General features: G+C 39.8%; 1 protein-coding gene across 2 annotated transcripts in view; it reads right to left on the minus strand.

The window, feature by feature from the left end:
* Nucleotides 1-924: 924 nt before the first annotated feature.
* Nucleotides 925-21676, minus strand: part of vwa11 (von Willebrand factor A domain containing 11) — a 41266-nt gene continuing 20514 nt past the window's right edge. Inside the window, exons 1-17 of one of the 2 annotated variants that reach the window (XM_034129800.1) lie at nucleotides 14012-14194; nucleotides 12911-13047; nucleotides 12652-12796; nucleotides 10715-10808; nucleotides 10440-10568; nucleotides 9063-9249; nucleotides 8290-8459; nucleotides 7974-8086; nucleotides 7746-7862; nucleotides 6630-6803; nucleotides 6374-6506; nucleotides 6100-6252; nucleotides 5334-5426; nucleotides 3601-3872; nucleotides 3336-3469; nucleotides 2326-2485; nucleotides 925-2167 (exon numbers count right to left, since the gene is read on the minus strand). In XM_034129800.1, coding sequence (XP_033985691.1) covers nucleotides 1787-2167; nucleotides 2326-2485; nucleotides 3336-3469; nucleotides 3601-3872; nucleotides 5334-5426; nucleotides 6100-6252; nucleotides 6374-6506; nucleotides 6630-6803; nucleotides 7746-7862; nucleotides 7974-8086; nucleotides 8290-8459; nucleotides 9063-9249; nucleotides 10440-10568; nucleotides 10715-10808; nucleotides 12652-12796; nucleotides 12911-13047; nucleotides 14012-14194 — 2775 coding nt within the window. In that variant the 3' untranslated portion in view covers nucleotides 925-1786. Of the gene's footprint in view, nucleotides 2168-2325; nucleotides 2486-3335; nucleotides 3470-3600; nucleotides 3873-5333; nucleotides 5427-6099; nucleotides 6253-6373; nucleotides 6507-6629; nucleotides 6804-7745; nucleotides 7863-7973; nucleotides 8087-8289; nucleotides 8460-9062; nucleotides 9250-10439; nucleotides 10569-10714; nucleotides 10809-12651; nucleotides 12797-12910; nucleotides 13048-14011; nucleotides 14202-21676 lie in introns of those variants that run through there. The other variant, XM_034129790.1, reaches the window with a different exon arrangement.

Consider the following 21676-nt stretch of genomic DNA (forward strand, 5'->3'; position numbering starts at 1 on the left):
TTATTTTAAAACATGTTGAATTAATAAATACTTTATCCACAATTCATTAGGTCATTTTCACTTTTCCATAGGTACAAAAAAGTAGGCCAACTTTTAATTCTTAATTTTGGCAAGGAACAAACAATACATGTGCTGTTTGTCAATAAATATTAGCATAGGAAGGCTTATGGCTGAACGTTGGCCATACAATTAAAAGTCTTAACCCTCCTGTTATCCTCAGATTTACTTTACACCCTTTCAATTTGACCCCAGTAGTTTAAAACTCAAGACAATGATCATATTCCAAATTTTAACCAAAATGTATGTCTCTGGTGCTTTAGGTATCTTAGTTGACTACCTAAATAACCATTTAAATAAAACATTACCCCGAACCTTCCCCCCTACACACCCCTTTATACATCCATAATTCCTATTATGTGACTATCGAAAAATATATAAATCACCATAAAATCTCACTGACTGAAATAAAATGTTAAAGTAAGATCTTTTGATGTTGTTAAAGGACCAATAGCTAAAGCAGAGGGTAGTTTTGTTTTACAATGATACATTTGCATGTAATAGTCACCTCAATATCATCCTACACGATCAACACAAATATGTGTAAGATATTGACATTTGTATATGTTTTATACTACTAAAACAGCCTGGGGTCAAATTGACCCCAAGGAACACTGATGCGTACAAAGTGCGTACAGGACATTTAAAAAAGATCTTCATGTTCATTTTATGTTTACCCATTAGTCCTCACTAAATTAGGAAAAGTCATGAAATACTAAGCAAAAAAAATTATGTGAACCATTTTTTTAGATACGTTAAACATTGAATGGGGTCAAATTGACCCCAAGGATAACAGGAGGGTTAAAGAGGTTGTTTTCCTTCAAAGTCGCATGAAACACATTCTTCCAGTGAAAGTGAATTAGAATAATGAATGAACATTTTAATTAAAACATTTAATGCAGGTATTTCTCCACAATCACTTTCATTTATACTCAAAATGTTTTATAAAATCTGTTTTTTTCCACAACAGGATGACTGTTTTGTATCATTCTTTCCCTTTTATGCCGACCAGAGAAACTCCATGTCATTTTTATTAGCCTTTTCCACTGATAAATGTTTATTACATAATGTAAAATGGGTTTTAGAATACAATTCACTGCAGTGGTTCTTACCCTTTTTTTTTAAGACTACTATTGATGAAAACATTCCCATAAATAAATTGGAAAAAAATTTATTCACATGAAAAAACATACATATTCTGCTATCCGTCACCTATCACTTCCTGCAATTGTGAATCACCTTTTTTTTTTTTTTAAACAATCAATTTTGTGTTAATAATCATCCTAGGGATCATTGAAATTATGCATTTGAATTTGAAATAGTTTTTATTTATATCAATTCCTAAGAACATCTGGATACAAAAATATTAAAATATATTATTAATGTACACAGATATGTTCCCAATGGTAAATGTGGTCGAATTAAAAAGGGAAATGCTCATATTTTGTATCACCATATACAATATTTGTTCCCAAAGCTGACATGTTACAAACACGAGGATAATATTAAACCATGAAATACAACTCATTTCTGTTTTAAATGCCTAAATATTTAATTTTCAGACACATTTGTATAGCTTTATCATCCATTTTCCTAATCAATGCCCACTTTTTAATAAAGTACAATATAAAAGCACTAGATGACCATCACCGGAAGGAGGTTTATTTTAATAATTTGTACATGGTTTGCCCAGAGTACATCCGATATTAAACAACCTAACTTAAGCCCTTTAAAACCTTGTAACAAGGGCAGAGATCAGCAAGCCCAACCACATTGTAAGAGACATGGTTAAAGCCGGAGGGCCTGCAGAACGCACAATGGAATGATAGCACTTGCCCACATTTCCAACTTTATCTACAGCCACTATCTCGACAATCTGAGAGCAGCAAGAGGCTGTGTAGTTGGCCAGAATGAAGGGATCACTCAGGGAGGTGGTGGTGATGTTTCCACTGCCCTGCCGCAGGGCCACGCTCTCTATCCCGGTACCGTTTCCGTCCGTAAGGTTGGCCGCAAGCTCCCACTGGAAAGGTTTACACTGAGAAACATCTTGAGGGCAAGCATCAGCCAGCACGCTCATCAATTTACACACAGGCTGAAAGAAATCTGTGATCTGGATAGAGAACGAAGGGGAAAAAAATGGGAAATGTATTTATGAATCACAACAAAGTGCAATTAAGATATGGAGGAGAATTGAATCTCTGAAAAAAGTCTTTGTAGCCATGTTTAAAACATTTTTTTTTATTCCTACTCTTTTCAACTGTGTATTACCTTGGTTAGAACAGAGAATCTCATAACCACGTAATTGGAGTCCACGCCGCTGTCCGACAAGGCTTCCACCGTCAGAGTGACGTCAGTGCCTGATGGAGTGTCGGCAGGTGGTTTTATAGTCAGACTAGTATTAGTATATACACCAGTTGTCAAGATGATACTGTCAAAAGAGAGAAAAACAATTTGAGAATAACACACACACACATATGATTTTGATTGAAATCAAGAACATTTCACGTTCAAAGCATTGATCATTAATTACATTTAAATAATGTGAGAAATCTATAATGATAATAGACTAGAATAATGCTCAAAATTCCAACAAGGAGGCAGTTTATTGTCAAGTGATGGATACAATCTGTAAGGTAATTGCAGAATGCAGCCCTTTTGTACCTGAGCTCATTGCTTGCGCTGCTTTATACAAGGAGGGCACAACAGACTGAGTCAATGCACACGATAAAGGCACACAGAAGTGGAGCTCAAGCACTATGATGATATGATTCATTTGGTATTTTCTCAGAATGCAGTGTGGTCGCAAAGGATTATTATGTAAGAGTGTGAGTAAGTTAAGTGTAGAGTCGTAAAACATAACATGGGAACATTTCTTAATTCGTGTAATCTACAGACCATATATCACGCACCAAAAAATCCTTTAAAAAACCATTGACTTTGTTCAAAACAGCTGACTAATTTCCAGGTTTGAGGACCTGCAACGTTATTTTGTCAGGGCACAGCGCCCCCTGAGTTCTTCAGCAGCAAAACTATTCAAATGATTTTTATATAGAGACAATTGATTTAGACAAAGTACTAGAAAACTAAATCAGTTAAAGCAGGAGGACAGAAGGCTGTAGCTTAAAAATAAAATAGACCTCCTTTCAAACACCCAATTTCAACGGTCATGGTCAAAGACCTCAATCATTATGGCACAAAAAACATTGTAACAAAGACATCTACAGGGCTTAAATATAAATCTAATGTCAGAAACATTATATGAAAAAAAAAGCACTCACCTGTCTGGGTGGGACATGGTGAAGCCTCTGTCATTTCTGGCATTGACGCTGTATTTGCCACCAGAGCCCTGGGTCAGGACGCTTATGGGGATCCCGAATGATTCCCCTGGCCTCACACTGCTGTCTACCACAGCCTAGAGGGAAGAAAACAGGTGAAAACAAGTGACATTAAAAAAAAGTGCTTACAGTGCGTTTAGGCCTTTATCTAACTTTGTATAAAAACATTTGCTTGTTGTATGTATACACAGGATGGTAAAATACAGACCATGATTTTGACTTTAGAGATGGACATCTGGGTGGTGGACTGCCTCTGAAATTTGCTGTTGGACACTTTGTCAGTTCCTTCCAGAGTGACAACAAACTCCCCCTCAGGGATGGCATCAACGGTCACCAGGATGTCTCCGTTGCCCATGTCCAATGTTGTGCTATTGCTAGCAGTCTCAGGGCCGGAAACAGTAACCAGGGCAACATCTCCTATGGTCATCGATGACGGACCTTTCCTACCAAGTACGGAGAGCATCAGAGTGGCCGGCTGGCCTGGTGTTTCCAGAGGAGAGAAGTGAAGAAGCAAGGTAAGGGGAAGCAAAAGTGACCTATACATATGTGTATGCAAAGATCATGAATCATTTTCCATTAACATTGGAATGTTTGTGGAGTGTGTGCTATTAGGATGTTTGATGTGCCAAACCTCACCATTCGCTGTGTGTTTAATAGGGACATGCCATCATTTGTAGGAAAAAAATGCTGATTATTGTTGAGCTCTTTTCTTTAGCACTGGTGTTTCTAGATAAGTCCATTCACTCAAGTACTGTTCTTAAATAAAATGTTTAGGTACTTGTACTTCATTAGAGTTATTCCATTTTCTTTTACAAAGTAATTTACATGGTTAAATACATAATATTTGTGTGGATTTTACCTTATTGATGCCTTACTTGGATGTACAACTAACCGGGCAGCATACAGTAAAAATAAGTCACAACATTAATCAGCCTTCGTACTATATTTTTGGTTGTCTTTCTTGGAGCATAATGAAAATGCAACATACATTTTGATGTATAAAATGACAATGAACAAATCTTGTTAAGTAATGTTCTACTATTGTATAGCTTAAAGGTGGGGTAGGTAAGTTTGAGAAACCGGCTCGAGATACACTTTTTGTTATATTCCATGGAATGCTCTTAACATCCCGATAGCAATGAATATCTTAAGTGCTTTGACAATAAATACATTAAAAAATGTCATCTGTGGAAGCCGTAGTATTGTAAAAAGCACGACCAATCATTTTAGCCGGCCCGGCTAAAATGACTGGATGGCCTACCTGCCTGTCAGCCTTCCATCTGTGCAAAAACTTATCTCGTGCCCTCATTGGTCATGTGCGCGTTCGTGTGTGTTGGAGGAGGGGCTCTGTAAGGAAGTGGCAGATTTTTTCCGGCTGTGTATTTTCAAATTCTAGCGCACTCGAGCTGGTTTCTCCAAAATTACCTACCCCACCTTTAATGCTTGTATTTTTGTACTGTTAATCCCTTCAGTACAATTTGAATGCACAACTTGTCCTTGAGTATAAGATTTGAGTGCATCTTCCACCACTGGTCTTCAGCCTAATGGATTCAAAGTAATTATAGTTTAGCTACAGGAATTTTATTTTTAGGTTTTTAGGCGTACGTTTGTATTTACATATTAAATATAGGTAACTTACTTAATTTTAAGAAAAACTGCACAAAATACATATATTTATCTCCCTTTGTAGTAATTATTTCTGTCAGTGTTTTGTTTTTTTGCTCCTTCTCATAGTCGTGCAACTTCTTTTGGTCACTTTATAGCTGTTTTTACACTTTATAGTCGTATTATGTTTTTTTTGTGGTTATTTTTTTTCTCTTCCTGGTTTGTACTTGCCTCTTTTAGTGACATTTTGTAAGTGAAGGCCAGAGGGCCCCTCACACTTTGGGCCCCTGGGCTTGTGCTTGCCCTTCAGTAATCCATCCATGCTTTATAGTGTACCTGCTTGTGGACGCCCACTGAGTACTGCATAACCTGGGTGAGGTCCCTCGAATCTCTCCACAAAGTTATAGATGAAGGTAATAGTACTCTGGCCTGTAAAACAAACACAGCCTTACTGTAAATGCAGATACAAGTCATAAAAACAGAAATCAGTTTAAAGAACAGCTTTTTAATAATATGTGGTGAATTATTTCAGCATCAGAAGCAAAACAGTTTGACGCGGTTTCGATGAACCGAAAAGTAGTGGTATACATTTGAAATACACTACTGAATAAAAAAAGTATTACATTCGGGTGAGTGAAACCTTCAGCTAAGATTTAATGAAAGAATAGCTCTTTATTTTAAAATATGTATTTGCTTTTTTTCCATAGGTTTAATGACTAGATTCTTGCCCAAAGTTAAACATCATGTCTGTTAAGTGAACATGAAGCTACTGCTAGTATCCATTTAGCTTAGCACAAAGGCTGGAAAGAGGGGGAAACAACAGCCTGGCCAAAGGTACTTGGAACAGCAAATTTGCAGCAAGTTAAATCTTGGTTATTTATTTAATCTGGAGAGAAAAAATGAAGTGCAGGGGGGGTACTTGGCTATTTTTTTGGCAGGGAGCAGTGACCTCATACAATCTTGGCTGGTCGCATTGCAAGCTCAGGTTGACTTTTGTTGCAACCATTTCCCCCTCTTTCTAGCCTTGAAAATAGATATTACGGTGGTATTTATCCTTTCAACTACATTTCGGCCAAAAAAGTAGTGAACAAAAGTAACTGACCTGTGACTTTAAGTGTGTATTGCAGGTTGGAGTTGACGTTGAGCTGCCAGTTTCCTTCCAGGCTGTCGGCGTTGAGACGAATCCTCCACAGGTTGCCAACTGTTTGTAGGGTTCCCAGTTTTCCGATGGTGTCACCCTGGCTTTGGGTCACACCTGACATTTTTCAGCATAAATATGTATCATAATGAGTAAGAAAAGTGGGCACCCAAATGAGCCTCAAATATTGACACTCTCCTGATTTTATGCGAACAGTGCATTGTGAATGATATGTTACCTGCAGGGTTGGTCAGTGTGAAGGCAATTTGTGTTCCTGTGATGTAGATAGTGATATATTTCAGCGATTCATCCAACATAAAGGGGAAGGTCTCCTCTTTACCAGGGTTCCTTGCACGCTGAATTATTGTTACCTGAGGAAGAGGGGGGATCAAGAAGAGCATCCTTATTTACTGCTTTATTTTTCAAACTGGTCCAACCCCTGAAGGCCCAGCTCATGCTTCTGAGAATGTACTTTTAGATCTGCAGGGTCTTACCAAAGCTGAAGTGGAGGTGTCAAGGATGACGCCTGTAGCCTGAGGTAAATCCTTTTTAGAAACATGGATGGCCTGGCCTCCGGAGGCCAAAGCTAGCTCCTTGTAGACGTCTAAGTTGGCAGCTCTTGTGAAACGACGGCGCCTCCTAAAGAGTGCAGTTAGTAAGAATGATACCTGTGGAGACCAGTTAATGTGTTGAATATAATCCCAGCATGTCACATAAAAAGACAACCTAAGGAATCCATTGGTTCAAAACATGTCATGGCAGGCTTATTGGTAAAAAGGCAAAATAATGCTCCAAAGTTAGGCCAAATTTTGGCGGCGAAAAACTGGCATTGTCATATTCACAGGGTTCCCTTGCCTTTTTACCCATAACTATTCCTTATATGCTGTTCAACTTTTATTATTATTGCACATTTTAAAGTAGTTTATTTGAATGTTTGTTGAAACTGGTCTCTTAACGGTCTTGTAATTGCAAAAATAGGGTATGACCGGAAACTTGAGACTCTTGCGCTTTCGTATAATGTTACTCCCCATGGTATTTCATTGAGACAATTTTAATTAAGACCTGACCTCACTGTTTAAAATGGCCAGCTTTCAAGATAAACACAGTCTCATCAAACTTTACAAACATACTTGAGTATTCATTTGATGTATGGCTTCCCTTGGTATATTGACAATAAGGGGGTTTCTGAAGTGCCTGCGAGTCAATCTTTGTCTATATTTTATCCATTCTCGAGTGGTCAAAAATTGTTACATTTTGCACCAAATATGACGTTATGATGTTAATGACATCCACCCATAAAAATGTTTGCAACACCATAAGATAAATGAATGAGCATATGAATGCTCATCACATACTTCCGTAATGATGTTCTAACCCCCACACAATGCTCATTACTGTTTTATAACTGGAAAAACTCAGTTATATCTAAAATGTGTTTCCATATTGAGATGATGTTTACCACTGCTATGTGGTGTAAATGTGTGTGTATTACATTTAATATGTGTTACTTTTCATGTATGGAATCTTTGGTAGGAAGGGGGGGGGGGGGATTAACCTGTTAAGCAGAGTGAATACAAAAATAGCATCACAGGGTGTCAGTCAGTTTTTACCGTGGACTTGGTGCTCCTGATGAGAGCAATGACGGTGGCCTTGAGGTTAATGTCTTTGGCTTCGGCGTCGGTGAAAACATAGATGTAGGAGGAGGAAGGGGCACCGGTGAGAGCCAACTGGAGATACAAAACAATAACCTAGTCAGTTCATTTTGCATCAGCTCAGTCTTAAATAGTTATAAAATAATGAACAACCACTGTATTAAGACAATATCATAGTTTAAGTACCAGAAGTCCTGACAGGCACATCTCAGGGGTATCACCACCTCCATTCGCTCTAAGCTTAGCGATTTCGCTTTTCATCTTATCAGGGTCTGTTGTTCTGATCATGGGTCCAAAATCTACATGAAAAACGAAAACGAGTGGCTAAATGCATTTCTCACATTAACATAAATAACTTGTTATGGCAATATTGTGAGCCCCATAGGGGTCTTGTTAACTCACAAAAATCGGGCAACATTTTTTTTCTTTTCAGGTGAGTGCATTCCGTATAACATGACTCATGGTTACATAAACATGAACAGTGAGGTAGAAGAGTTCATACCAGGGTCGTTGAAGGGAACCAGAATGTACTCTGATGGCTCGTCCTGTGTTCCTTTTTTGCTGTCAATGATTTCATAAACAACCTCCCTAGCTGCATCAATGTCTTCAGACATACTGCCGGTGGTGTCAATCACAAAGCACACGACTGCTGAACGGGCGATCCCCATCATTCTGTAAAAATAGAGAGTGAAGAAGTAAAACTCAGGTCAACCTAATCTGTCTGAACCAAGCGAAACAAATGAGGCCTGAAGGGGGCAACTTCACTAGTTGCAGAAAGAAGTCAGATTGTATGACGTCTATGAAAGAATGTCGCTACTTCTCACTTGATCTCTGTGAACATGAGTTTATAGCCTAAATTGCTAGTTTCAAGTCTTCTTGAAATCATCTTTAGGTACATTTTATAAGCTAATGTCCTATTTCGATTTATAAAAGACGATATAGCAGGGTATGGGTTGGTGCGTCGCTACCACAGTTGTGTCTGGTTGAGTGTTGTGTTTTCATCTTAGAACCCTTTCTCAGTCTTTTTTCAGATCATGAAAGTTGCAGACAATAGTCACCTAAATTGTCTTCTGTCCACTGCTGGTTCCAAAAAATGCATTAGTCAACGTAGAAAGTGCTAATACAAGGCATCAAACCCGTAATCCAGAATCCAATGGGTCATGTCAAGGTGACAACGTCTGCTTCTTATATACAGTCTATGGTTTGGGCAGTGATAATATAATGTCAAACTTTTGGGATTCAAGATAAAATAGGATTTAGATATTGACCGCATACCTCAAATAGTCATCGTTCCCGGCAGCTAAGCGGATGTCCTCCAACAGCTCGAGGCTGGCGGCTGTAGCAATAGTGACAGCAGCGTTGTGAAGGGCCACGTTGTCTGAGCGGCGCTCGTCCTTGCTGATGCCTCCGCGAGGATGTGTTGTGCTCGTCTGGTCAGCTTGCCCTCCATGGCTACATTTACCTGGCACAGAGCAAAAAGAGTTGATCTGGGCCAGGGTTCAACTTGTCAACACAAACAATTCCACGTTATGTGTAAATGACTGTCTTGTACTCAGGGATGGACTGAGACTGAAAAACGGTCCCGTACTCTGACCCAGTAATTATAATGTCAATTAAGACACATTTTTTAAGCCAGAATTGGCAAAGCTGGATAGAGTTAACCAGTCTACATTGATATAGGAATGAATGTGGGGGATTCTTTCAGATTAAGCTGCCTACAGCTTCTTTATACTGTTAAAAGCTCTTTCACTTCATGAACTCTCTCAAGCGTGCAGGCAGAAACAATGATAAACCTGCAGCCTCTGAGGTGTGTCGCCAGGGCCGCAGAGCGCAGGGCCTCTTACATACTGCCAGCCACTATTTACATTCATTAGATCTGCTAAAAACCACAGCTGCTGCTACAGTCCCAGCTCAACACACATCGGATGTTCGGTTATTACTTCATATTCTGCGTTCGGTCAGCAGGGGGCATTACAGCCTCTTTCAAACTTGGTAAAGTAACGTTCTACTTCCGGCACAGCCGTAGTGCCTATAGACATGTGTACATGGACAACAGTGTCCATGAGCAAGTAAAGAAACGTGCCATGTGGACGGACGCTTATGTAAATATATTTTTTCTTCAGAAAAGCCCCTTTAGTTGGCGAGTATAAACCAAATGTTTGTTTAGCGCTGTCGCCTCTCAGTCTGCATCTTAAATGATGATGTTTAAAAGAAAAAAATATTGCAATGCGTGCCGGCCGTCAGCTTTCCAGGACGACCGGCTGTTATGTGAAGAACGTACCGATGGCCGCCCCTGCTTGTACTCCAGGAAGGACAAACTTGTTTTTATTTAACTTATGTTTATTTTCCCAGTTTGAGATTTTTAGGAAATACCTATTGGATTCTTTGCAGTTACATTATTAAGTATGGAGGGAAAGCCCACAGCCGGTTAGCTTAACTTAGCATTTGGACAGCTATCTCGACTGTCTAAAAGTAACCTAACACCACCAATAAAATGTGGTTTTCAAAATGTTTCAAATGTATTTAAAATTAGTTTGCGTTCCGTCATATTATCTCTGTTTCTGCAATTTTTTGTGTATATAAGAAATAATGATGTCATGTAAATAAAGTTCAATTGATTTCAGGGTTTGGGTACAAGCTTCTCAATGTTACCTTGGGGCTTGGTTGAGGAGAAGATTTCCATGTAGCCTGATGTGAGTTTCTTCTCACTCAGGATGTTGGGGAGGATGGTGTTAGGACATGTTCCACTGGCACAGTCGCTGCAGGTGGGAGTGTCGCTATCTACACAAGCAAATGACACATGCAATGAGTGATCATTACATTGACTTCTGCTCTATGATATAATACTGTATGCTAGAACAGTGATAGGAGAGCTATGTATGGTCATCTGATAATAATGCACATCCGGCTGCCAATCACGCACGAACCTGCCAGGTTATCCAGGGAAAGATCTGGCCGTATGAGGTTGATGTATGGCTTTGTGTTTCCCAACTCGACCCAGTTACTGTGGCTGTAGAAGTCCTGACAGTGGATAGAAAAACACAAATTAATATTTTGAAACACAGAAACAATTTCATATACAGGATTCTACCACCTTTAACCTAAGCATTCTGTCCATGTCCACATCACCCTACAACTTAACATATAGGTTAACCTCTTAAGCACGGCGGTCCCCCCATTGGACCCCTCCCACCGTTTTTTTTTCGAGATAATGTCTCAGGGCTTCTTAACATTTATGAAACTATTAATGTGTAGCACCAGATTAACGGGAAGAATCTCAGCTAACTGAAGATATGAACCATTTTTACCAAAACAAAACACAAGTCTCATAAGAAGCGTCTAAATGACCCCTGAGCGAAAAAATTCTAACGCACTGCGGCACACAATTCAAGATAAAAATACCCTTATTACTTATCGTAGCTGCACATACAATATAGCTGATTAAAGCTGAGACTCCACGGATTATTTAGGTATAGTATCATCACTGAGCGATCCGAACTTGCGACAGGGGAAGCAAACACAGACATCACAACACGTACCTTTACGGAGCATTTACGGCAGATCGTCTCACCGTAGCTGTCAATTAGGTCAAAAGACGTGTTCAATGGCATTAAAACGAAAAAAAGAAATGCTACAACTGTTGATCCATAGGTTGATAATGTACCTGTGCCTTTGAAGAAATTATTTATAATCCATAATTCCATTTTTTATGTAAAAATCGGAGCGGAAAAGTTAGCTGCTAATGGTAGCCACCAGAGTGTATGCAGCTTCCGGTTTTGGTAACGCGTCACTCTCACTCCTTATTTGTTAACGTTTTGGTGTGTATAGAACTTTCCCTCGATTCCATTGGCTCTAGCGGTTATAAAGAGATTTCATTCATCAAAATCGAGCAAGGGGGGCCAGAGATAGGTCAAATCCACCCAAATGACCCCAGAAGTGCGTTTTTTTGGCTAAATCTCTCTAAAAAGGTCAAATGTCACTTGTTTTGCATCAATCTTGTACAGGGTACTTATTATATGTTGTACTTTGGATTCCTAAAGCTTTTAGTCTACTAACCCATCATCCAAGGGTAGTTTTCACTATAAGTAAAAAAGAATTTTTGGACGGACACTATAATTTACAGTTTTTTACTATGTAAAATCTGAATTTTCTTTAAAATAAAAAACATCTACATTGATTCTGACTTTTCTACATCCAACTCACAGGTTTATCATTACTTTGAGAATAAAGATTATTAATTGAACCCTTTTAGAAGGGAAGATATGGTCATTTGTTCTGGGAATGTCATTTTCGAGCCTGAGACCTGAAAAACAGGCTCAGGGCTTAAGAGGTTAAGTGAACCCAAACAGGTTTAATATTTTTTTGCTACAGTGCATACATTTCAAGTGTTGAGTCTGACCTTTTTTATCCATTTTGTGTAATCGTGAAATCTGAGATGAAAACCCAGAGCCGTTTTACTACGATTCATGTGAATGCAACTTTGAAAACCCCTGCATGCTTAGAAAGAGGCCCTATTATGCTTTTTAAGGGTTTTCCCTTTCCTGTTGTTTGTTATATAGGTTTTTGTATGCATGTAAATGGTCTGCAAACGCTAAAGTCCCAAAGTTCCCTGCAGAGGGAGTTTCTCTCCCATTCCTGAAAAGCCTCAATTGGCCTCCTTTGTTTACATCAAAAAGTGATTGGCAGCTAACCAATCAGAGCAGACTGGGCTCTGGTTTCAGACAGAGGGTGAAAAGAGCTGCTGCACAACAGACTGTATGAGGGAAAAAATAGGGGAACAAACTAAATAAATGAAAGCATGTAAATATTTCTCAGTAGAAGTACAAAAAACAAACGAGCATAATATCCAGCTGCCCCCCCTCACCTGTAGTGTATGAAGGATTCTGCCCAGTGTTTCCCTGGCAGCCTTGAAGTTCTCCTTGCCAATGTTGGCCTTAATGGCTGCCATACCCTCCATAATAAGAGTACGTCCCTGCACAAAGTTCTCCGAGTTGAAGTGGTGGGGAGCACTAAAAGAGATCCAAGAGTAATAACAAAGTGAAATAGTATGCATTAGAAACATATGCACACTTTCTTAGTTGTACTGCTTTGTAACAGGTGTTTGGTTTGGATCTTTCTCTGACCTGCTGACAAAGTCACGGTCTACCAGTCCGTGCTGGGTGTAGATATCTTGAAGAGCAGAGTGAAACTTGGCCCCAGATACTTCTCCTGTTGCTCTCGGACCTAAACAGGCTTGGACCAACTCTTCAGGAGACGAACCCTGTAATCAGATGTCAAAGAGTTACAGTTACAGTATGGTGTTGTCAAAGAGGATGTCATGTTGTGATTAAACAAGACTAAGGGCCTTTATTTTCCTATGTTAACGCAAACACAGTGTGGACATTTTGTGTCCGGGAACAAGTATATTTAACATGCACAGTTGACGCTAACAGACCACAAAAATATATATATATTTTTTTTTATTGTATTGGTTGCATCAAAAAGCAGTTGTAATGTGATTTGGGAAGTTCTACCAGTAATATCATCCAAATGAGATTTCCCCAAAAACGCCAATAGTGATATTCTATTGAATGTGCAATTCCCCCATGAATAGGAAACCATCAATTATTAATTTTGCCAACCAAACTCTGTGCCAACCTCTGGGAACAATGTTTCTATATTCAAATGTATCAAAATATCAATGACTATTAGATTGATTGCCATGACGGCAATCAATTTAATAGTCATTGATATTTTTCAGGAACAAAGTGGCGGACCAATAGTGATATAGACCTAACTATAGTCCTGCCATTTATGACAGTTAATTTTGAATTTAAAAGGGTTATCCCTACTTTGGGTTCCTAATTTAGGACTGTTCTTTGCTTCCTGAATTCTTAAGCTAAGATAAAATAGAATTGTTTTAGTATAGTTTTTTTTCTAAATTATGTTTGTACTAGTAATTTGTCTAAATGTTGTGATAAGCTTAGATAAGAAAGGTTTAAGACTTAGGAAGGTAATGAGGCTAAAAAAATGCCAATGGATCCTATGACTGCTGTTCTATACAAAACTACCATAAACCTCTACTCTCCTCTCCCTAGGCTTTAGTATTGTCAAATGAAGACCTTAAAAATCTGTTGGTGTATATGTGTCCCTCTCTTGCCTTTCATGTGTTATGTTTGTAATGCCCAGGGGAATGTGTTTCTCTGCTAATGTGTGTTTGTGTTGTTTGTCATCTTTCATCCTACCGTGGGTTTGAACTCGTGACCGGCAGCCTCTGCCACCACACGACATGTCTCCGTCACTTTCTGCAATAGAGCCGTTGCTGTAATGCTGACATGAGTGGAGGCCTCACCCCCGATGGAGACAAAGGCCACTGCAGACCCTGACAGGGCGAAAGTCAGCAGGGCTATCCCTAGCACTGAAGTCATGATCAATCTACAGGGAGAGAGAAAAACGATTAGATATCCACTATCTGTTTAGTTATGCAATGGGAACTTACTGTTAATTCACCTTGGGGTTATTATTCTGGACGCTTATTTGACAAATGTATCTTGTTAGATTCGGAAAATGTTGAGTTATATGAAAAAGTTATTTTATTGTACTGAAGTGAACTTTACATGAGGAGTTTGTATGCAGAGACACGTTTAGTACACACTTAATGATGTCCTGATGGGCCGCTCCCCTCAAACAAATCATTGTAATGTATGCCTTGTCTTTTATTTGCTATTCACGTGAAGTTCTCAATGAGTAGGTAAATAGTTAACCTTAAGACATCAAAATGCAATGATTGCAGCAATTTGATTTATTTTGCCAAAAAATAAAACCTTTACAATAAAGTGTCAATACAAAACAAATTAGCAAAAGTGACGACTGCAACAGTGTGTAAGGGGCTATTTCAGGGTTTTTCTTTTTTAATGAGTTGAAGGGTTGGGGTTATATTCTGAGATTGAAATGGTAACTTTATCAAACTAAATTCAGATGAAAGTGGTAAATATAAAAGAAACAATGACAAATTAAAGAAAATAAACCTGAACATTTTTTATCTTAGATAATAGCGTAAAGAACGGCAGACATTTTTGAAAATCTGTAGGATCAAATGTGAAATAAAACTCAGCAAATTGTGTTTGAATCAGTTGAAGCTCAAATTGTAGTGCCCAAACATTTATGGTTAATGCATTGCAGATATATGCATGTTTATGTCTAGTTAATAAGGAGTATACAAAATACATATACAAAAATTAAATAAATTGGATTATATTCACAAGAAATAAACATGCTTCCCTTGCCGTTTTTACTGCTTTCACTACATTAGGGACAACATGCATTTATTCTTTTATATGTGTTATGCTGTTATAATTATATAAACTAATACATCTGGGCTGAAGACATCTGTCACTACATAAATACACAAAATCAGGTATTTTTTACTGTATGGATTTACAGATATTCACTGAACTTTTATAGCACCTCAAGCAAGAGTATTTTTATGGCAACTTATTACTTTATAATTACAGAAAATATTCAATTTGTATTTATTTATCTCTCCATCTCTAATTGTTTTATTATTAAATGTTGACCCCACTCCCAGTGGCTTATTTCATTCATCCATCCATCTATGTTATAAACACACACATTCTTAAACATTTAAATAATGAAGTCCATTTTAATTATTTAAACATTCTTATTTCTTTAATTGAGATATATATACTGATTCTTTTGACATACTAAAGACATATACAATCTAATAAAAGAGAGCGCTCATCCAAATACATCCATGTCAATTCAATCATCTAAATTAATTTAAAATACAATCATACCTCAGCTGTGATGACTCCTATCACTCTCAAAGAAATCCAACACTCAACCCCACCCCAAAGTCAGCACACTCAACACCTTGAGCTGCACATAGCTCCAACGATCCATCACAGTGTCTCCACATTCACATTCACACACACACACACACACACACACACACACACACACACACACACACACACACACACACACACACACACACACACACACACACACACACACACACACACACACACACACACACACACACACTGTACAACACGCACTTACACACTGTAGCACCACACACACACCTACAGCTCTTAAAGCATATCATATATATCAGGAAATGTATATTTGTTTAAATAAAGACATAAATCTTGACGAAAATTGTAGTGCAGTAGAAAGTAGAACAAATCCCTTTGAAATACAGCCCTAAATACCTCAACTTTGTTAACCATGTACCTGAAAAACATACTGTCAAGGAGATTCGATCGCAGTACAAAAAAGAGACGCAGGTCACACAAAATGTAAGGAAAGCTTGAACCAACAACTCATGCGGCTTTCACACCAGCGCTTTTCCCTTTCTAGCTCCTAGCTAGAGCTTTTCTGGTTCAGCTCCGGTTTCCCTTTTCAGCTCCCGCTCTGTTCACACCGCCCAGCTGCCGCTGCTGCGTCATGACGTCACCGTTTACATCGCTGATTTTCTCCCCAACGGAGCTCACAACAACAACACCGGGGAGGGACTGCGTCGGGTCGATGATCGTGTTGCTTTTAATCATACAAAGCCAGATTAAATTAAATAACGACTTCTCCAACCTTATACTTTTCTCCAGAGTGCTGTGGTTCATTGTTTATTAATGTGTTTCAGCTGCATTTACCGACCGCTGCAGTGCTGCTGCTCTTCCACGGGAGTTTATTCTCCCGTTAGCTCCGGGTTAGCTCACACGGCTCTAAAGTATTCACTGTCTGACTGTCACACAAGCAGCTGATACATATCCCCAGTTCCCCTTAAGTGAATGTGTGTCAGTCTGAATTGACGCTGTTTGGCATCACAACGCTGTTATGAAAGTTTCTCTGGTATAACATGGGTGATGTTAGCATAGCAACCGAAGCTAAACTGACTACTTGCTAAGCCGTTTTCTACAGGCACTTTTTTCCGGCGTATTTTTCATTATGATTCTACTTGTGATAGTCGGACATGACAACCTGTGCAGCCCATGTATTGATTCTATCCGATAGCTGCTATAATAACAAACAAAACGTCTGCCTGCTCTCCACAATGATCAATAACAGCGAACGGATGGTCAAAGTAAGGTACAAATAAACAGAATCACACGAAGCCTGGTTAGTGTTGCCTGACTTTATAAAGTGTGTTTTTTTTTAATAAGTGTGTGGTTGCCTTCTAGTCACTTTGCTCAGCGCTACTGCTTGTAGGCAGGTATGACGAGACTCTTCAGTCGACCCATGTTCAGGGGAGGTGGGTTTAGTTTCCTGCACGCCTCGACGTAAGAGAGACGTAAGCGACGCCGCGTCATAGCTCCGAAGCTCTTGCCTCTAGACCAACAATTTTTTGGAGCTGGAAGTGAACCGCATTCCGGAGCTATGACGCGGCGCCGCTGCGGTGTGAACAGGAAAAACCGGTGCTTTTCCAGCTCCAGCTCCGAGCCGGAGCTGGAAAAGCGCCGGTGTGAAAGGGGCATAAGGTAGCAGGCTATGGGAATAAAAAGGAAAAGTAGAAAAACAAGTGACGAACTGGGTGACACTAGCAGCAAACCGACAGGGAGAGAACAGACTGGAAACATGGACGGATACCTGGAAGAGCAGAATCTCATTGAGGATCATTGAGCGGAACATTGGTGACAAATTGACTGAGCAACCCTGTGAAAGACAGTCATAAGCCGCGTTCACACCAAGTACTTTCCTGTACTTAGTTCCGGCACTAAGAGCCCCGGCGCTTTTAACCCCAGGGCACTTAGTACAGATCGTGTTCACACCGGAGTACTTTTCCCTGAGGGAAGATTACCCAAATGAGCCGCTGACGTCACTTCTTCTTCTGCTTTGGCTTTACTGGCAGGCCACAAACCACTTCACGGTGAGTACAGTAGGTGGCGGTATACACCTTAAAGTTGTTTGCAATCCACTACAAAACAAGAGAAGAAGAAGAAGAAAAACTTCCCGCGTATACTGTCTGTTGTTTACCTTCCGACCTCAGACATGATGGAGATGGAGTCGACTGAAGTTGTGCTGTTTGTGCTCATGTTATACAGCTTTGTAACTTCGTTAATGCGGCCTGAGCCAGAGCCTGAGCCTATTAGGCGTCCGACACAAATCCGGAGCCGCCACACGTCGAATGCTATAATCGCAAAGTTTCTTCAGCATCAAAGGCAGTTCAAAAGCCTTAGGAAAAGGATTGGCCGACGGAAAGCACACATGATTGCCATGTTTCACCGTAGGATGGCTGATGACGATAAGCAAGATACAGGATCTGTTTAATCGCCATGTCGGTTTTCTTTATTGCACTCTCAAGACATAACATTAAATAGAAATATTTTAAATGTAACTAATTGTACATGTCAGTAAACATTGTCAATATAAAATAAAGTGTCAGTTGTACTATATAATAACAGTAATAACAATATAAAATAAACTGTCCCAGGTGTACGGATAGTCTCAGCAGCAAACCCACCTTAATGATATATATATATATATATCTTCCTGAGACCCACTGCATCCGTCTGCCATAAACACTATGGAAACATACATGTTAGTTTTGGCCCATAGTGGACTCCATGTTGTGTTGTGTGAAATGGGGGGGAATTAAAAGTTTAGGTCAAATAATATTTAAAATTATATAAATTATCATATTTGTGTATGTGCCGCTGCCATTCCCCCACAAGGTTGCAACATTGATGATAAATAAATGACAAATAAAGCTTTGCCAGTTTATAACCGATGAAACATGATGGTATCAGAATAATCACTTACATGTGATGTATAGGATGCTACGTCGGTTTTCTTTATTGCACTCTCAAGACATAACATTAAATAGAACAATTTTAAATGTAAATAAAGTGTCAGTTGTACATGTCAGTAAACATTATATATAAAATAAAGTGATAACAGTAATAACAATATAAAATAAACTGTCCCAGGTGTAGGGATAGTCTCAGCAGCATACACACCTTAGTGCAAAGTTGTGTGTCGTGTGTCAGTATTTACAAAAACTATACCAAATAAACTGTCCCAGGTGTAGGCATAGGCTCAGCAGCAGACATTACATAACAGTGGCAACTAAAGGGAGGAAGACCTGTTGGCTTTCACTAGCTGGGAAAGCACTTCCAGAAACCCATTATTAAATGCAGTTTGTCGCTCATCCTGCCGCTCCTGGCGCTGCGCCGACGCTTCCTCATGGCGCAGCGCCCACACTTCATCCTGGTGCTGCTGGCGCTCCATCTGCTGCTTGAACACTTCTGCCTGGCGCTCCATCGAGGTGAGCATCTTGTCCTCCGTTTCCTGGGCCTTGGTGAACTGCACCATCTGATCTCCACGCAGCGACTCATTCACCACGGCACGCCGGTCCTCCAACGCCTGGACGGTCTCAAAGAAAAGTGCATCCTGTGTCCGCTTTCCTAAGAGGGGAAAATAAGCAAGATACAAGATCAACAACCAGAGACAATACATCATGTATTTTTTAGCTGCCCGGATTATAACAGACAAAGACTCATTCTGAAAACTGCACTGGAACAACTCAACATCAAGGACATGGATTTCAAGTCAATATATGAAAGTAAATCAAGAAATGAAGCAAACAAGCTGATTTTCAAATTCTTCAAAAGCACTGGTCTGAGGACAAGGATTTAATAAAAACATTTAATGAATCAACAGTAGGTGGCGATATATGCTCCAAGTGGAAGCGATTTCTTACCGGAAGTCATGTGACCTCTAGCCCGGATGTTTACAATGTTTGTGAGAGAGTAAAAAGGCGCGAAAATGTGTAAATGCCGGTCTAGGCGAATAAGTTTTCACGCTGTTTCATAATTGTACCAAGAAGGAAATAAACATGATTGTGAACATCAGTTCCATGCGTAACGTTCTTTCAAGACAAAGTTACAGTGTGTGTACCTTTGCGTTTGGTTGCTGGTAAGGGAGACGAGCAAGCGCTTTGATCTTCAAGGCAAAGCTCGCTTGTTTCCAATCCCGAGAGTTGATGATTTTTCTCGCCTGAAACACACGATTAGTGCCATGAGTTAGTGAAGCAAATTACAGAAACACTGCACAGTTATTCACAAGTCAAAACGTTTTCATAGCGGCCGAGAATATCTAGCTAGCTAGATGTTATTAGCCAGCTCGGGGCCAGTGTTAGCTAGTTCAGCCTAGCATGGCTAGCTTGATCTACTGAGCAAATAAAAGTACATCTGAGACCATTATCGTGCAGATTAAAACCCCAGTGCATGTAGTTGCTTTTACCTTCGTCGTGGTCGCCCTCTAAATCCGCCGTTGGAGCGGCCTCCAATACCATACTGCCCGAATCAAGGCTCGATGCTGTACCGGAGAATGAAGGTCTGTGGCTTAGCAAAGCATCCAAGCGGTCGTACCATTTACTGGTCTTCCGGTCGTTACCACTTTTATTATTCCAGTCTTTAATTTTGTTGTAGTCCTGCCGGAGTTTCTTTATTTTTAGCCGGCATGCCATGGCGCTGTGCAAGATTCCCATCTCAAGCAACTTCTTCGAACAACGATTGAACATCTTCGAGTTGGGTACTGGCTTCAGCAGCATTCCCTGGGTCGCGTCCTCGGCGTAGATGTCCAGAAGCGCTGATACCTCCTCATCACTCCATCGCTCCGATGATTTCCTGATGTTTGCCATAACTGCGTTAAAAAACAAACTACTCGGTGCGCTGGGTTTTTGTAGCGAGGAAAAACAATGGCGGCTCTACAAAACATTTTCACAGTTGTACGGGGCGTGGTTTGCAATTCGCCCAGCCAATCAGCACTGGGGCACTTTTCACCCACAGGAAAGTACGATCTCTCAGCGGGCTCTAAAAATGGGGGTAAAAGTTCCCGAGATTAAGTACGATTTTTGGTGTGATTGCGACATAAGGGGTACTAACGGAACTAAACGCGAAAAGTACGGTGAAAAGTACTCTGGTGTGAACGCGGCTATATACACAGACAGGACTTATCGCATTGACAAGACACAGCTGGAGAGGGTAGGTACAAACACAAGGGCAGCAGGGTGTTAACACACAGGTGGGAAGAATCAGGGCGGGGCAAACAATCACAAAAAGATGAGAAATCACAAAGACAGGAAGTAACAATGACGTTAAAAAGGAGCATAGCACCTTTTCAAAATAAAGCAGGAAACACAACAACAAAAAGGCAGTGGGATTTACGGACTGGGTCAATATCTAATCAGCATCGGTGGAATGTAACGTGATAATGTAATTAGGAAACAAAAATTGGAACTCTGTTTCCTTGCAGTATCATAAAAAATAAGTAATTAGGTTCCTGATATGTTTTTAGAAAACGACGATTACAAGGAAGATCTCAATGTTTACAGTTAATAATAAAGAATGATATAATACACAGCACATTCTTGTAGTGTGTTCTTACGAAGGCCGGATGAGTACCTCCAGGGGCCCTGTGTGTGTGTGTGTGTGTGTGTGTGTGTGTGTGTGTGTGTGTGTGTGTGTGTGTGTGTGTGTGTGTGTGTGTGTGTGAGTGTGAGAGAGAGAGAGTGAGTGAGTGATTGTGTGTGAGAGAGAGAGAGAGAGAGAGTTAGTGAGTGAGTGTGTGTGTATATGTAAGCAATAGAGAGAGAATGTGTGTTTGTAAGACAATCCCTCAAATCACTGGATCTTACCTTTTAGAAGTGTTTCTGCCCATTTCTTTGCAAAGTCTGTGATAAGTTCATTGAAATCCTAATATTGCCTGCTAGCTCAACAACATCCTCAGGCTCCGTGACCGTCACTGTTCCTTGTGGTTGCTGGCCTAATTCGTCACTTTTAGCTTTTTTTAAAAAGCTATTTATTGTTGGGAAAGTTTTTAATGCAGCCGCCACTCTCTCTTCCTTTTCTTTCTTTTTCTTTCTTTACGCTGCCCCGCTGGGTGTT

The sequence above is a fragment of the Trematomus bernacchii genome, unplaced genomic scaffold (genome assembly GCF_902827165.1).
Source record: "Trematomus bernacchii unplaced genomic scaffold, fTreBer1.1, whole genome shotgun sequence".
NCBI classification, from domain to species: domain Eukaryota; kingdom Metazoa; phylum Chordata; class Actinopteri; order Perciformes; family Nototheniidae; genus Trematomus; species Trematomus bernacchii.